General features: G+C 36.5%; 1 protein-coding gene across 1 annotated transcript in view; it reads right to left on the bottom strand.

The window, feature by feature from the left end:
- OTC (ornithine transcarbamylase) overlaps window positions 1-15,975 on the bottom strand; it is a 41,113-nt gene extending 25,138 nt beyond the window's left edge. The window contains exons 1-3 of the mRNA XM_036460519.2: window positions 15,833-15,975; window positions 14,050-14,131; window positions 7,586-7,673 (exon numbers count right to left, since the gene is read on the bottom strand). Coding sequence (XP_036316412.1) covers window positions 7,586-7,673; window positions 14,050-14,131; window positions 15,833-15,883 — 221 coding nt within the window. The 5' untranslated portion in view covers window positions 15,884-15,975. The remainder of the gene's footprint in view (window positions 1-7,585; window positions 7,674-14,049; window positions 14,132-15,832) is intronic.
- Between the last annotated feature and the right edge of the window lie 337 nt (window positions 15,976-16,312).

The raw sequence follows: 16,312 nt of genomic DNA on the forward strand, positions 1-16,312 counted from the left end.
AGAACTAGGACTTCTTAGAGTAATGGCTAAATCTTGACTTTGGTAAAGAAATGTGCTCAGGGCTGGGGCAGAAAGGTGGTGCCAGCAGCCAGGGAAAGGAAGGCTCATTCTGGCATGAATCTTTGTGCATCAGACTTCTAGTAAAAAATAAAAATAGGAAACTTAATTTTTAATGAATTGTTATGATTACAGGGTTCTCAATGGTATCATTATGCATAGCTAAAAATTCCTTCTACTGTTTGCCAGTCAGCTATCTTACTGATAGGAGATAGCATTATAACAAACTGAATTTAAGGGGCAGTTTTATTTAAGGCATGGTGGGGACAAAAGGAAGAATGCATGGCAGGACCCTATGAGAATACAACTTCTGTTCTCCTTTGGCTTTTGAAACATATTCACTATATTTTGATAGTTTAGGAGTAACTCAACTCCCTCTGAGCATTAGGATTGCTGTGTGATTGTCTATCTCATCAGTATCCATATTTCCTCTTATAATCTGGTCCAGCGTATCTTTTTTTTTTTTTTTTTTTTTTTAGTATGGGTTCTTTCAACCATAGAGACGCTGCAGCAGGCCTTCTTGGGTCCACGGGGTGGGTTTTTGTTTGTTTGTTTGTTTGTTTGTTTGGCTTTATGGGTTTTTTGTTGTTGTTGTTTTTAATATATTTTATTGATTTTTTACAGAGAAGAATGGAGAGGAATAGAAAGTTAGAAACATCGATCAGAGAGAAACATCGATCAGCTGCCTCCTGCACCCCCAACCCCACTGGGGATGTGCCTGCAACCAAGGTACATGCCCTTGACCGGAATCGAACCCGGGACCCTTGAGTCTCTAGGCCGATGCTCTATCCATTGAGCCAAACTGGTTTCGGCTGGCCTTATGGTTTTTAAGTTAATTCCTAAACAAGTTTTGATATTAAACCAAAGGACAAAATATCAAAGAATAAAAGAAACTTGAGATTGGGAAGGTCTTCATGGGTTACTTAGATCAACCATCGTTTTCATGAATCCACACCATTCCTTCAAAATTGTCCTTGAGCCTGAGAGAAAAAAATCCAGTACAGGGTACTCTTTACATATTGAACTATCTTGTTCCATTTTATACAATTTGACTGTTCTGATGAGAGTTTATACAAACTGACTGAGAATTTTCTTTTAAACTGAGTTGAAAGTGATCTTGCTATGCCTCTTCTCAATGTCCCTGTTTTTAGTATCTTTATAAATTCATTCATTTTTTTATTTTTAAAATATATTTTTATTAAATTCAGAGAGGAAGGGAGAAGAAGAGAGATAGAAACATCAATGATGAGAGAGAATCATTGATTGGCTGTCTCCTACACACCCCCTAATGGGGATCAAGCCAGCAACCCGGGCATGTGCCCTGACCAGGAATCGAACCATAACCTCCTGGTTTCTAGGTTAATGCTCAACCACTGAGCTATGCTGTCTAACTGCATGTTTTTTAAATATTTAAGGTTTCAGTTAATTGTAGTTATTATTGTTGATGCTCAAATTGTCCCATATTTAACCAAGGTGTTCTGTCTTCAAGTCAGCTATTGAGTAATTTTGATATAACTATATTAGTCTTTGATAGTTCCCTTGCCTTTTGATATGGCAAAATATTCCAAGCCCATCTCATACATTTCTTTACCAAGATTGTGATTATTTGTATCCCTGGGAAACTAATACAGTGGTTTGTGCTCATTTTTCTTTCTTCTAGTTTTACATCAACAGAATCCACTTTAGCAATCATCACCATGAGTAAATTACATTTATAATGAAAGTAATTAGAGTAGAACAATGTTACCTTATTTTGTTTTATATTAAGCTTTTCATGCACATAGTTCCTGAAGTTGCATTATGAAGTACTGTATTAAAATGAAAATGACTGTGAAGCTATTATGCACCTTTTAATACTGGACTCAGAGCATTAGACACGAACAGCTATCATTATGGAAGAAACAGAAAGCCTTGAAACTGGAGTGTTAATATCTTCCTGCTGTTCCTAAATTTCCACTGATTTTAAACTTTTTAAAAAATCAGTTATCTGAGTCATGCTAAGGTGTCACTTCTGGTGTCACATCTAAAACAACAAGCTCAGAACAAGGGGGAAAAAATCGAATATCTAACTCAACCCCAGCAGAGCACCAGAGAATTGACAACATCTGAAAATACCATAACACCTGAAGCAAATTTAACTGAATATATATGTATATGTTTTGTGTCTCCTGATATGTTAGGGGGTAGAGAAGAGTTAAGAGATACTTTTCAAAAAGAGGGAAGTGAGCAACAATTGATTCTATCTGATGTGGGCTGGCTCTATAGGGACCCACAATAAACTGAGGACACACAATTCAAACCTTAAGGCTGTCCTCCCATGGATGTAGGATACACTCCCTTATTAGTTAAAGTATATCTAGGTAAAGAACAGTTAGAAAAAAAATTCAAAAGAAAGAACGTATCTCTGTTGTGAAAAAAAGAATTAACATAGTAGTCCTGACATGGCTTTCTACAGTCTGCTTACCAGGTTGACCCTAAGCTAGTCTCTGGAAACTTGGACTTTTGGAGAATTTGCCCACAATATTTGGAAGAATAAACAGATTTTATTATTTTAATCAAGAAAAAAAAAAGAGTAACACATTCTATTTTGAATGTGTACTTAAGATTTTAACTCCTTTATCTGATTTTATTTCCCCTTCCTTTAGTGGCTGAGACAGGATCAACTTCTAAGGGCCCTCAAAATAGCCAGACAGATGGAGAAGCAAATCCATCAATCATTGTCAAGTAGGCACTAGTCTCTTTTATTTTAAAGGGCCAGCACTGTTGTTTAAACATTATCTAATCTGCCGAAGCCGGTTTGGCTCAGTGGTAGAGCGTCTGTCTGCAGACTGAAAGGTCCCAGGTTCGATTCTGGTGAAGGGCATGTACATTGATTGCGGGCACATCCCCGGTGAGGGGTGTGCAGGAGGTGGCTGGTCGATGTTTCTCTCTCATCGACGTTTCTATCTCTCTGTCTCTCTCCCTTCCTCTCTGTAAAAAAATCAATAAAAAATATATTTTAAAAAAATTGTTTTAAATAAAATAAAAAATAAACATTATCTAATCTATTTGCATCTTACAAAATTTAACTTTTACAAAAAGCAAGAAGGCAATTGCTATGGACTGAATAATGCATATTGGCAGATAGATGTCATTAAGATTTACTTCCTTCTATCTCCTGTTCAATTGCTCTGTGAAAGGCAGTGGGTTTCTCTAGTGTTCTTCAATTTAGATTGATGGAATTTCTGAATCTCAGCAATATCTTGTCATATATTTTGGCAGATCAGGTAGTAATGAGGTATACAAAAGAAAGTCAGATTTCCACAGTGGTTACTCTACCCTAATTTCTGACACTTCCATCTCCCATTGCAGCCTCATCTGATATTGCACTAACCTTATTCTGCTTGTACCCTGATTAATTCCTCCTACCCCTCCTTAATTGCACCTGTCCTCAAGATTCAGCCTTCTGCAATTCTACTGCTATGAGTCTCTGTAGCTCATTTTCTATCACTGAACTTGTACTGGTATTTCTCCAGCTTTCAACTTTACTCAAGGTCTTTCTATCACTGAACTTATACTGCTATTTCTCCAGCTTTCAACTTTACTCAAGGTCAAATACAAATCAATTGTAAATGACAATTTATTTGTATTTGGAGGTACAGCCTTTAATGAAATGTGTCCAATACCTAATTTATCACCTTCTCCTGAAAGCAGAAATTTTTCATTTTCTTCTTCTAATACATACATAAATATTTTAATAATTAATAGTTTGAAATAATTGTGTCTCCACTATCAATGTACCCTTTGTAATCAGTTATCATGAAGCCATATAGTTTATTAGCTATCTCTTATTTACCACTCCCTTTACTAATGCTCTAGCATAGATTGAGAGCACAAGAGCCCAGTATTACAATACAACCTTTCAATTCAGAGTCTCTCAAAGTATGGTCCAGCCACCGATGCAGCTGAATCATTTCAGAAGCTTGTTAAAATATATATGCCCAGACACCATATGAACCCTAACCTGCAGAAATATAAATTATCTCTCTACCCCCATTCAAATTATTCTGCAACTGTCTGCACATGCTTTACATTGGGACATACCTCTGTTTAAGGACTTCCACTTTGTATTTCATATATTTGCATGCATTTGAGAATACAAAATTAAACTTAAGGATCAGAACTCCCTTACATTTTAGAAAAGGAAATTAAGATCCAGAGATATTTTCAAGCCATGCAGAAAAGAGTTAATATTGAAAGCCTGGCTGCTATCTTTTGAACGCACTGCTAGCTGTAAGATGCCTCTGGATGACGTCTAAGAACTTTGATTTAGACCACATTTCCACCATTCCCAGGCCTGATAAGAGTTGCTTGATGTGCCTAAAATGTTTTTACAAACAATATGGTTTAAAGTTAACACCTGCTGACCTAAGCTGGTTTGGCTCAGTGGATAGAGTATTGGCCTGTGGACTAAAGGGTCCCAGGTTCAATTCCAGTCAGGAATGCACAGGTTGCAGGAGGCAACCAATCAATGATTCTCTCAAATATGTTTCTCTCTCTCTCTCTCTCTCTCTCTCTCTCTCTCTCTCTCTCTCTCTCTCTTTCTCTCCCTTTTTTCTGAAATCAGTAGACATATGTTTTAAATAAACACCTGCTTTTCTCCTGTGAGTCTGGAATTTGGGTAAATGTCAAACAAAGGATGCTATGTGACCATCCCCCAGTAAAACCCCCAAGGAGATTCCCTGGTTGGCAACATTTCACATGTGTTGTGACAACTCATTGCTAAGGGAATTAAGTACATCCTGAGTGACTCCACTGGGAGGGGATTCTTGGAGCTTGCACCTGGTTTCCCTTGAACTTTGCTACATGTTCTTTTTCCCTTTGCTGCTTTTGATTGGTATACTTTCACTGTAATAAATCATAGCCATGAGTATGACCATATTTTGAGTGCTATAAATACTACCACTGAATCATCAAACATGGTGGTGGTCTTGGGGAGCTCATGACACAGAAGCCAATGATTTTCATAACATATTTCACTGACCCTCTCATGGGATGTTTAGAAGAGCCAATACTCAAAACAGCATAGCCTTAAAAACACCACATGCTTTAACTGCTGACTTAGCTGCTAAGTCTGAATCATGGTTTCATTGTCTATAAAATTGGGCCAATAATTACTTTGTAAGGTTTTTACAAAGATTTAGAAATAACAGTACAAGAGGTCTATAGTATATACCCTTTGAGGAGGAGTGGTTATTTGCACTCAGTCTTTTGGATAAGATGGAATAATAAGAAGGAATTCTGTGGTTCAAATTTTTTTTTAAAGGTCATTTTTAAAAAATATATATTTTATTGATTTTTTACAGAGAGGAAGGGAGAGAGATAGAGAGCCAGAAACGTCGATGAGAGAGAAACATCGACCAGCCGCCTCCTGCAACACCCCCCACTGGGGATGTGCCCTCAGCCAACGTACATGCCCTTGACCAGAATCGAACCTGGGACCTTTCGGTCCGCAGACCGACGCTCTACCACTGAGCCAAACCGGTTTCAGCTCTATGGTTCAAATTTTACGTATCCATATATAGATGTAGCAATGGAACTAATTATATATGTGTACTAAAAGCTCCCAAACATGCCCTGGCTGGTTTGGCTCAGTGAACTGAAAGGTCCCAGGTTTGATTCTGGTTAAGGGCATATACTTTGGTTGCAGGCACATCCCCAGTAGGAGGTGTGCAGGAGGCAGCTGATCAATGTTTCTCTCTCATTGATGTTTCTCTCTCTCCCTCTCCCTTCCTCTGTAAAAAATCAGTAAAATATATTTTTTTAAAGATAAAAAATAAAAGATCCCAAACATGTTGGAACTTGTAAACAGATTGTTTTTCTCAGGATCTCTGTAGAGTATCTCTGACTAAAAACTTGTGATGGGAATTGTGTACAGAGCGTGTGGACATGCACGCGCGCGCGCGCACACACACACACACACCAAAAAAAAAAAAAAAAAAAAAAAAAATGTTTATATTCATCTTTCAACCCATGCTTGGCTACTTATCTCTTGTTTTAGGGGTACTGCCCACTCCACTGATTTCTGGGCCCTGGCCTCTTTCTGGCTGCCAATCTGCACTCCTTAACTATTTATTGGATTCTCAGCTGTACCCTTTTCAAACCACTAGTTCACACATGACTGATTTACCATCATTCACTTGGTCCTATATGAAAGATCCCCACTGAAACTCTATCTTGGCTGTGACCCTGGCTTTATCTCTTGACCAGCTTGTTATATTTGCTCTTGAATAAAGTATACTTCACTTTTGTGAAGGGAGAATTATTGGGCAAATATAATCCCAGTCAGTGGCAGCATATTAGGAAGAAAATTTCATTTGTGTTTATTTATTCTTTTTGTTCAACTCTTCTTAATACTAACATTGTCTCGTCTGAAATAATGTAACAAAAAGATTTAAAGTTGAGTTATTTCAAATCTCTTCAGCTACTATAAAAAGGAGTCAGTGTCTGCAAGGAGTTGTTTTATGGCACATTGTTTTCAGAAAAATACAACAAAATATTAATCTTCCATATCAAGTTTAAAATATCTAAACAAAGACATTTGCTCTGTATTTCTTAACCAGACATGATATAATGGTGAGAGTATTGAATGGGGAATCAGTGGCTCTATGTTTCAATCTTCAGTATAGTTGTTATAAGCCTTTTCTCACCTCTATTTTTTTAATTTCTTTATTGATTATGGTGTTACATGTGTGTCCTTATCCCCCCATTACTCTCCCAACTCCCCCACTCATGCCCTCATCCCCCTGTTGTCTATATCCATTGGTTAGGCTTATGTGCATGCATACAAGTCCTTTGGTTGATCTCTACCCCTTACTCCCACCCTCCCCTGCCTTCCCTCTATTTTTATCTGAGTAGGGGTGAGCTGTTAGAAATTGTCAATAGTATATGAGTATAAGTGATTGTGCCACTTCCATGCTAAGGTGGCTTTAAAGCAAGTATCTGGTCTCCATGCTTTCTTCCCCTAGCTCCTGGCTGGATGTTGACATCCAGGGTGACCTTAGAGGCCACATGTTGATGATTGTAGAGCCACTCTCATCCAGAGTCTCTCAATAGCTATATAAATAATTATCCCTTTCCTTTTACCAATCAGGAACATCCACATTCTGTTAAGTCATTAAGATTTTGAGATTTTGTATTTATAGTAGTTAGTATGTGCCTAATTAAGTTGTTTCACCTCTTTATGTGAATCTCTTTGGGTTGTTATAAGGATTAAATAAGTTAGAACAATGCTGACATATAACAAATGCTCAATAAATATAAGCTATTAATATTATTATGTGCTTTAATTCTAACTAGTTATGAGTCATTGAATGGACCTTAATTTTTTCAATTGTAAAATGTAAGGGCCATGATTGGTGATTCCTAATTTTCCCTAAATTTGAAATTTTATAATTAGTAGAGAGGACACTGATTATAGAAAAAAGCATATTTCTTTATGAAATGTATCCATTAATTTTAAAATAATATTTGAAGAAGATTTACAAACCGGGCTGTGTCCGTGAGACTTTCATTCACACCCAAGTGAATGTCTTGTGTGGTAAGAAAACAAGGATGTCCTCCCAAAAGTGCAAAGCCTACAATAAAAGAAAGAGGAAAAAATGCATTTTGAAAAAAAGTAAAGTGGGAAACACAAATATTAACTCAAACACCATCTCAATTGAAAAGTCAAAATCTTTAAAGTTCTCCAACCTCTCTGGTAGGAAATTTCCAAGCAAACCAAAATAAGGAATCTAGGGAAATTTTGGTATAAGCACTGACCTCTCCTTAGGATGTGTTCCTGTTTCTCTATCCTCTTGTGCAAAACCTGGCAGATCAGATATGCTATGTCCCAGGTAGAATCAGAGAACACAAAACAAAGTAATAATTCTACTTGCTAGGGACCCTATAATAAGAGTCTAACTCCATTTGTGATGTTTCACTGCTACCACCTTTCAGGCCCAGCATCACTTTCCACTGGAGGGTGGAAACAGGGGTTACATAAATTGGACTTTAAGTTGCAAAAATTTGGGTAAGAGTTAATAGATTGGACCAGGCAGGTAGTGTGTGAAATGATGATAAAGTAATTGGGTTCTTGATATATTTTGAAAGTAGAGCCAGCAATAATAGAATTTCCAGATTCTCCCACCACCCCATTTCCCCACTTGCTAGCATCTGTACCCACATATTCTGTTTTCCTTCAGAAAACATACATGTATGCACTAGAAGCCATACCCCTTTTCTACTCAAGCATCTTGCTCTTCCATTTCTCCCTTACATTACTACATCTCATTTTCTCACTCATTAATTTAAAAAATGCAAATGTTATCTTGTCCTTATTTCCCCTACTAGATAGCTCTTTAATTCTTTGCTCCTTTTGCATCAAAACTCTTTCTTTTTTCGTTCTCTCTTCAGTTCTTCTTTTCTGATTTTCTTCAAACCTATTCCCATAATGCTTTAGTCTCCCAACACTGCACCAAAGCCTCTCTCACCAAAGTCACCAATTATCTTCACATTGCTACATCTAGTGGCCATTTCTCTCTTGCCATAGCATCATTTAACAAAATTGTTCACCACCCTGTCCTTGATAAAATTTCTTGCCACACTGTCTGAGATACCACATCATCTTCCTTTTATACCTACTTGCTCATTGGTCCTTCTCAGTCTCCATTGCTGTTTCTTTTTCTTTTCCTTGACCTCTTCCTTATACAACAACTTTAGAGTCATCCTTAATGTCTCTCTCTTACCAAATACATCAGGAATCTTGTTGGCTCTCCCTTCAATACAAACCCAGAATCTACTCCTTCCATTGTTACCCACCCTGCCCCAACTTCTATGTACTATAGTTACATATTAACACAATTCACTATTTCTATCTTGCCTCCATTCCTACCCCAATACTGTATTCTCAATAGAGATTCTCTTAAAATGCATGTTGGATCATGTCCCTCCTTCATTCAAAACCATCCAAAGTTTCCCCATTTTACTCAGAGTAGAGCCAAAATCCAAATAATAAAATAAATGTTTTTCCCCCAAGTTCCAGGCACATTTTTCTCCTTTCTGACAGCATTTATCACCTTCCACTAATATTGTATTAGCATTCACTTATTGTCTATAATTTATTGTCTGTGTACCCACATGGAGGCAAGGGTTTTTTCTTTATTGTGTTCACTGATGTATCACTCTCAAGAATCTAGAATAAATAATGGTACAGAGTAATTGCTCAAAAATACTTGTTGAATGAATGTAGGAGGAATTTTGACTCTGGAAAGAGAACCCATTCTTTTCACTTGCAAACATCTAATTTTGTTAACTTAAAGAACAGAATGTTATATCATGTGTGAAGTGAGATAATGGAATGTAGGCAGATAAATAAATATGAATACTGCAAATTCATCTAGAAAGTATTTATTGTGTGTTTACTATATACCTAGCATGGAGATGATTATAATTCAAGATTGCGGATTATGGAGGAACATTTCACACAGAGTTTAAGACTTCAGGGCAGGCCTGCTCCAAGTCACACTCTTATTTTGACTAGCAGTCATTTTGCTGTAATAACCCAGGATTAGTTCATTTTCATTTTCCTAGAGATAGGTGGAGGAAGAGGGATTATAGAAAGTGTTAAGAAGTAGGAGTCAAAGTCTTCAGCAGTTCTTAAAGAAGATAAAATAGAGAACATTGCCTCTGAGAAGGAATTGCTGAGAAGAGGAGGGCAGAGTCACCCTACATCAAATATTTTTGAATAAAGTGTTTCTTCTGTTAATATCTTAATTTATGTCTGGGAATATAATAGTAGCTGTTATTTTGCTCAAAAGAATTCATGGCCCTAGCCAGTTTGGCTCAGTGGATAGAGTGTCAGCCTGCAGACTGAAGGATCCCAGGTTTAATTCCGATCAAGGTCACATACTGGGTTGTGGGGTTAGTCCATTGTGCAGGTGGCAGCCTATCAATGATTCTCTCTCATCATTGATGTTTCAAGCTCTCCCTTCCTCTCTGAAATCAAATATATATATACTAGTAGCCCATTGTAGGAAGATTCCTGCAATAGGGCTTCCTGCTGCGCTCTCCCCTGCCCCGCCTGCTTCCCTTCCTTCTCCCCTGTCCTGCTTGCTTGCTTCTCCACAGCTTAGCTCCCTTCTGCAGCACTTGGCTTCTTTCTATGCTGTCTTGATATGCAAATTAACTGCCATCTTGGTTGGGTTAATTTGCGTTCTTGCCCTGATTGGTTGGTGGGCATGGCTTGGGCAGAGTGAAGGTGTGGCCAATTTGCATATTACTTTTTTATTAGGTAGGATATATATATAAAAAATTCATGCACTAGAAATCTGTGGGCTCTGAAGGCTCTTTATGGTAGAACTAAGGCAGTCATTAACTTCTCTCTGTTCTTCACTTTCCTACCTGCAGAATAGTATCATGATTTTTATATTACCACCTTTGTAAAGATGATAAATTTGAAACAGCTTGGAAAACACCAGCTTATTTTTCACCTTTAAAGTCAAATACCAATGTTAAATAATGAAAAGAGATATCTCTTAGAATGTCCTGTTGTTTTTCTATCAGCTACTGCACTTAAGATTAATAAATGTATCTGTCTATCTGCTCAATTAACTTGCAATAAAATAATATAATCATAAGTAAACACATAGGAGAATTGCACAGTTTTCCAGGCAGGGATACACAAAGAGTGAGGAATAAATGATCTACAAGTACACACAATGACATTGATTCATCTCACTAACATAAATTTATATAACATAGCTATATAAATCTGAGCAAAATAAGCCAGATAAAAAAGAGCATATGCTGAATTATTCCATTCATATAATGTTCCCAAACAGGCAAAACTGGTAGAAAACATCTGCAATGTTCAAAGCCAGGATAATGGTAACCATAGGATGGGGGAAGTAATAACTGAAAGGAGATACAAAGGAGGGCTTCTGATTGCTATTATTGTCCTGTTTATATATCTGGGTATTAGTGACAAGGATGTGTTCACTGTAAGAATTAATTGAACTATATGCTTGATGATTTGTTTACTTTCTATAGGTGTGTTACACTTTAATAAAAAATATTACATGCATTGCTCAGTCGCTGAGCATCAGCCTATGAACCAGGAGGTCTCAGTTCAATTCCTTGTCAAGGCACATAGCTTCATCCCTAGTAGGGGGTGTGCAGGGGGAAGACAATTGATGATTCTCATCATTGATGTTTCTATCTCTCTCCCTATCTTGTCCTCTCTGAAATAAAAAAGTATATTTTAAAATATTACATGAGCAATTAATATCGCTTAGGTTGAGTGGAAAATGTTATTCTGTCCCTTGGAACAAGAGAAATACTTCCATATCTCTGCTACTCAGGCTTGTGATGGAATTCTTAAGGATTATCCTGTGAGGATCACCTCATCCTAGAGACTGGCATAAATTCAGGGTAGCAACAGGCAGTGTTAATTACATCTTATTTTCATTTTAAGTACCAAGGTAAAAGGTTTTGATGAAAAATTGTGCCAACTATTATTATGCGCATATACATAATAGAAAAGCTCTACCATGTTCTTGGCTGAGATTTACCATTTCTGTAAGCATTTAAAGCAGCTCCTTACTCTGACTGATTCTTCTACTTTTGAGCTTGGCAAAATGCCATATGAAATTAGAACCAAGGGTATTTATTAAGGATAATGATGAATACTCCGTGAACCATAACTTTTTATGGTCTTATGTCCTTTTCTCATGTATTTGTTGCAACAGTTTATGATTTTGTCCAAGTTTCAGAGCTCTTCTTTATAGAAAGCCTCCATTTAACAAAATGCTTAATGCCACCTGTGGAAATTATTTTACTGGAATAATACATGACTATCATATGTCTTAATTAAATTATATGCTTACAAAATAAATTTAATAATAGCCTCCAATCTTTGGTCTGCTATTTATTAGCTATGTGTCTGTGGACTATTTGTTGAACCTGTTTCAGCCTATGGTCTCACTCCTATAGAGTTGTCATGAGGATTAAGTGAGATAATCCATATAATTAATGTAGAGTACTTGATACAGAGTCTGCACCAAAAACCTTATTAAATACTCACTCAGTTTTATTAATAGCTCAACAATCACATCATTATGTGTGATTAATAAAAATTATCTCTTATTCAGGGATATTTGATATTAAAAATAACATTGAACAGAGAAAATGGCAGAAAACATCAACAACTAAGAATTAGCTTTAAAAAACTTAAAATTGAGAAACTTCTATGTATTATTTTTATAATTTCAAAAAAGAACACTCTTGTACCAATGATAAAAAATGATAAAATAAAATTCTGTCTAACTCATGGAAGACCAGTGTTGAAAGGTAGCAGAATTTGAGAATTACTAACTGGAGCCAACTTTAAAGAGCAAAATATTTTCATCTGTTTTCTTTCTATGACTTTAAAGATTAAGTGGTGCCTTATATGTTTCCCCTCCTCCTCCTTCCTTCTTTCAGGAGATAATTCAAGTGCACTAATGAGAACAGTGAACTTGGCATCTGAATCCTGTTGTGATTTGTATTAATTGAGTGAACTTAGGAAGTCACTTAATCCTTCTGAACTTTATTTTGTTATGTATTTGATAACTTCATTATTGACCATTACAAGGCAAGAGTGGCATGAAGTAGATGTTTGCTTCTAAGTTCTAGAAAGGTCTGATGCTTGTAAGTGAGATAAGGTATTTGAAGAATCAACCAATGCGTTTTTGTGATACCTCCTCCCTGATCCTATCATTTGCCCATTTGGGGAGTCATATTATTGATTCAAGGGAAAGCTGATATAACAGAATGCAGAGAGAAAGAAAAGAGCTAATGTGATTTTTTGAAACTTAGACAAGAGATAATCATTTGAGAAGAAATAACTTTTTTGACAGCCTGGGATTCCAGGTACAAACAATAGATTTGAAAGAATACATGAAAAATCAGAGGGAGTTGTTTTTCCTACTTTATCACTGAGCCCTCAATATTTGGAACTGGAAGGGGAACAAGAGGAGTGAGAGAGAAGCAACAGAATTAGAGATTTATGGGTTTTTGAAACTATGAACTCCTGTCTATCCCCCAGACCAAGTACTTCAGGTTGGAGTGTGATGGACATTTCAGAAGAGTTTGGGGAACCCCAGAGCAGAGACACCTGTGTCATGCTTTCAAGACAGAGCTCTAGGAGGCAACAAATGTTATAGAACTCCCTGGCACCCAGCATGAAGAAGGAACAACAGAGTAGAGATAGCCTTGCAGTATCTCTGTGTCCAGTATAGCATAGAGAGCTGCCAAGAGGTTAAGAGAGCCAAACTAAGATACATTTCAGGTCTGTGATTAGAGTGAAGCAAACTGCACAGTGAATGAGAGACAATCAAGGTCCAATGTGAATACACAGGACTTTAGCATGGGTCTTTGATGATGATATCTTGATATCCAACAACCAGATATCCATAATCCTAAATGCCTTGACATTCTCATACTCCCTAGAACTTAACCAAGGCTGTAATATAAGGTATAGGAGACACTAAATTGACAAAACAAACCCTGAAATGCCTGAGGATTGTGTAATGTTGCAGACATTAGTTTTCCACCATCTAGCAAAATTGATACAAATAAGAAAAAGTTCTTTATATATTATAAAAATACATATGCCTTGACCACATGAGTTTGAAGAATGAGAATTTGTGTCCACTTATATTTTGTACTTAATACAAAGTGCTTCTATTTGGGACTTCTACTCAAATACTCAATGAATTCTTATAGATGAAACCAATCTTTCTGCATAAAGATTCTATGATAATTGGAAAGGGCATTTAGAGGCTTGCACTGATACTCCCAGAGATAGTATTTCCCCTTTATGGTTGCCAAAGAGAAAAACAGATCTCTCTCCCTACCCTGAGCTACTCCTTCCTCCCAGGTCCTCACTCTCTGGCCCCTTCTTCAACAGAAGGGTGAGTTTGTTGATGGACTCACCTGTTTCTGTGGACAATCTTGTTCGAGTACTTCTTTTTTCAAAAATCATGCCTAAAGACTTCCCTTGTAATAAAGGCAAATACTGAAAATAAAGGACAATAATATAATTAAGATAAAAATATATTTATATCTAATATCAAGGATTATATTTCAAAACTTATTCTTTACATTGTCAAAAACGTAGAACAATTAATCACTACTTCCAAATAAGTATTCAAAATGTTATTTAAAATGTTTTTTTTGCCTTTTCTATACAAATGGGTGAAGGGAATAGGAACTTTCAAAGATTATTGACATTATTAGAAAACATTATTACTTGTTTTAGGTTCAATCTGAACACTTGTTTCAAAATATATTAGTATTTCACTTTGGTGTCATCTTCTTACTTAAATCCATGGAAATCCCCATCAGTGTTCAGTGACCTTGAAGATGCTTGGTTTGGAAATGTTTTCTCAGCTAGGAACATATTACCCTGTTAAACATGGAGCAGTAAAACTCCTAAAGGTGAAGCCTCAGACTGTCTGCTACAGTCATTATGCATCCTTGTGGGAGTGCAAGAACTTTGTTTCTGAAAGTCCTGTGGAAACAATTTGTAGGGTTTGGTGTTGGGTGGGGTTCTTCCTCCTTCCTCTTCTATAGATGGACTTTCCCGATAGGATGAGCTCTGGAACAAACAGATTCCTGCCAGCTAAACATCCTCACAAACAATGTAAAGAACAAAGGCCTAAGATTAGGGGGAGGGAGATGTTTCTCCTTATTTCAGATCTTCCATAGGAATAGCATCCCATAACATTTTGAGTCACACTTTTTAGTTTGTTTTTAAGGATTTGTAGAGCTAGTGAACTAGATAAGAAAATCAGGGTTGCTGAAACCGGTTTGGCTCAGAGGTAGAGCCTCGGCCTGCGGACTGAAAGGTCCTGGGTTCGATTCCGGTCAAGGGCATGTACCTTGGTTGCGGGCACATCCCCGGTGGGGGTGTTTAAGAGGCAGCTGGTCGATGTTTCTCTCTCATCGACATTTTTAGCTCTCTATCTCTCTCCCTTCCTCTCTGTAAAAAATCAATAAAATATATATATATATATATATATATATATATATATATATATATATATGAAAATCAGGGTTGTGTAAAACTTTTTCAACCTGAAACCAGCTCTTTATAAAAGCTTTTACCCAAATTTGGAATATGAAAATGCTTCCACAATTAAGCAGTCTAAATGAAGCTACTGCATTAATTAAGCATGTGCAAACATAAATTGCTCAAAATGCAGAATAACGATTACAGCTAAGCACCATATCTCATTCTCCCCCTACGTGGTTAACATTTGTTTCTTTGCCAATCTAAAATTTTAAAACACTGTCACATCAACTGTAAATTTTTGACATCCTAATGATCATATATGTGATATGCATTCGCAATTAAAATTTTTGGCTAGAAAAATAATATATCATCCTTATTTTTAACTTGATAGAAAACACAAAGAAAAGAAAGGAGGCACAAAAACAAAATCTTTCTGAAGAATGATTCTTTAGGTTGTGATACAGTTAATAATGGATTTCAACATTCCACATGAAAGAAGTGCAATGGCTTGTCATTGAATAACTGATTTTTATGCCTTTTATGCGCCTGTACACTCAGTAATCAATTACCTTGACTGTGTGGTTCCATTACTTGCTACTGTTTAGGAATTTTAATGTGTTTTCTTTTCCCTCTTTCTTTGTAAGGCTGTCTTTACAAAATCTGATTGGTAGCAATGCAAGGTAAGATAAAAATGCTACATACCTCTCCTTTCTGTTTTATCCTGAATTTCAGATCCGCTGATAGCCATAGCATATACTTAATTTCTTCTCCAGTAAAGTTCTTTAGAGTGAGAAGGTCACGACCCTTCAGCTGTACTTTATTTTGTAATGGTTGTCCAGATCTACAAAAGAAAAGAAATATATATATATATGAAAAAATAACCTGTCCTGTAGTGACTTATTGTTTTATTCTTGAAACAAAATAGTAAATCACATGCAACCTCATGTGTCTCTGCAAAGTGCTAATGCATTGATATTGATATGGCTGTGGTTGGCATTTTAGATACTCTGTATTTTTATTGTTGAGAGAAAAGAATTTGAAGAAAGAAATTGAATTCTGTTTTGGCATTGATAAAGCTGTTTCTTTGTAGTTTTTTTTAATTTATCTTTATTGTTGAAAGTATTATAGATGTCCCTTCCCTCCCACCACCACCATTAATCCCTTCTAGATCTCACCCCCCTC

Source organism: Pipistrellus kuhlii, unplaced genomic scaffold (assembly GCF_014108245.1).
Source record: "Pipistrellus kuhlii isolate mPipKuh1 unplaced genomic scaffold, mPipKuh1.p scaffold_m20_p_32, whole genome shotgun sequence".
NCBI lineage: Eukaryota > Metazoa > Chordata > Mammalia > Chiroptera > Vespertilionidae > Pipistrellus > Pipistrellus kuhlii.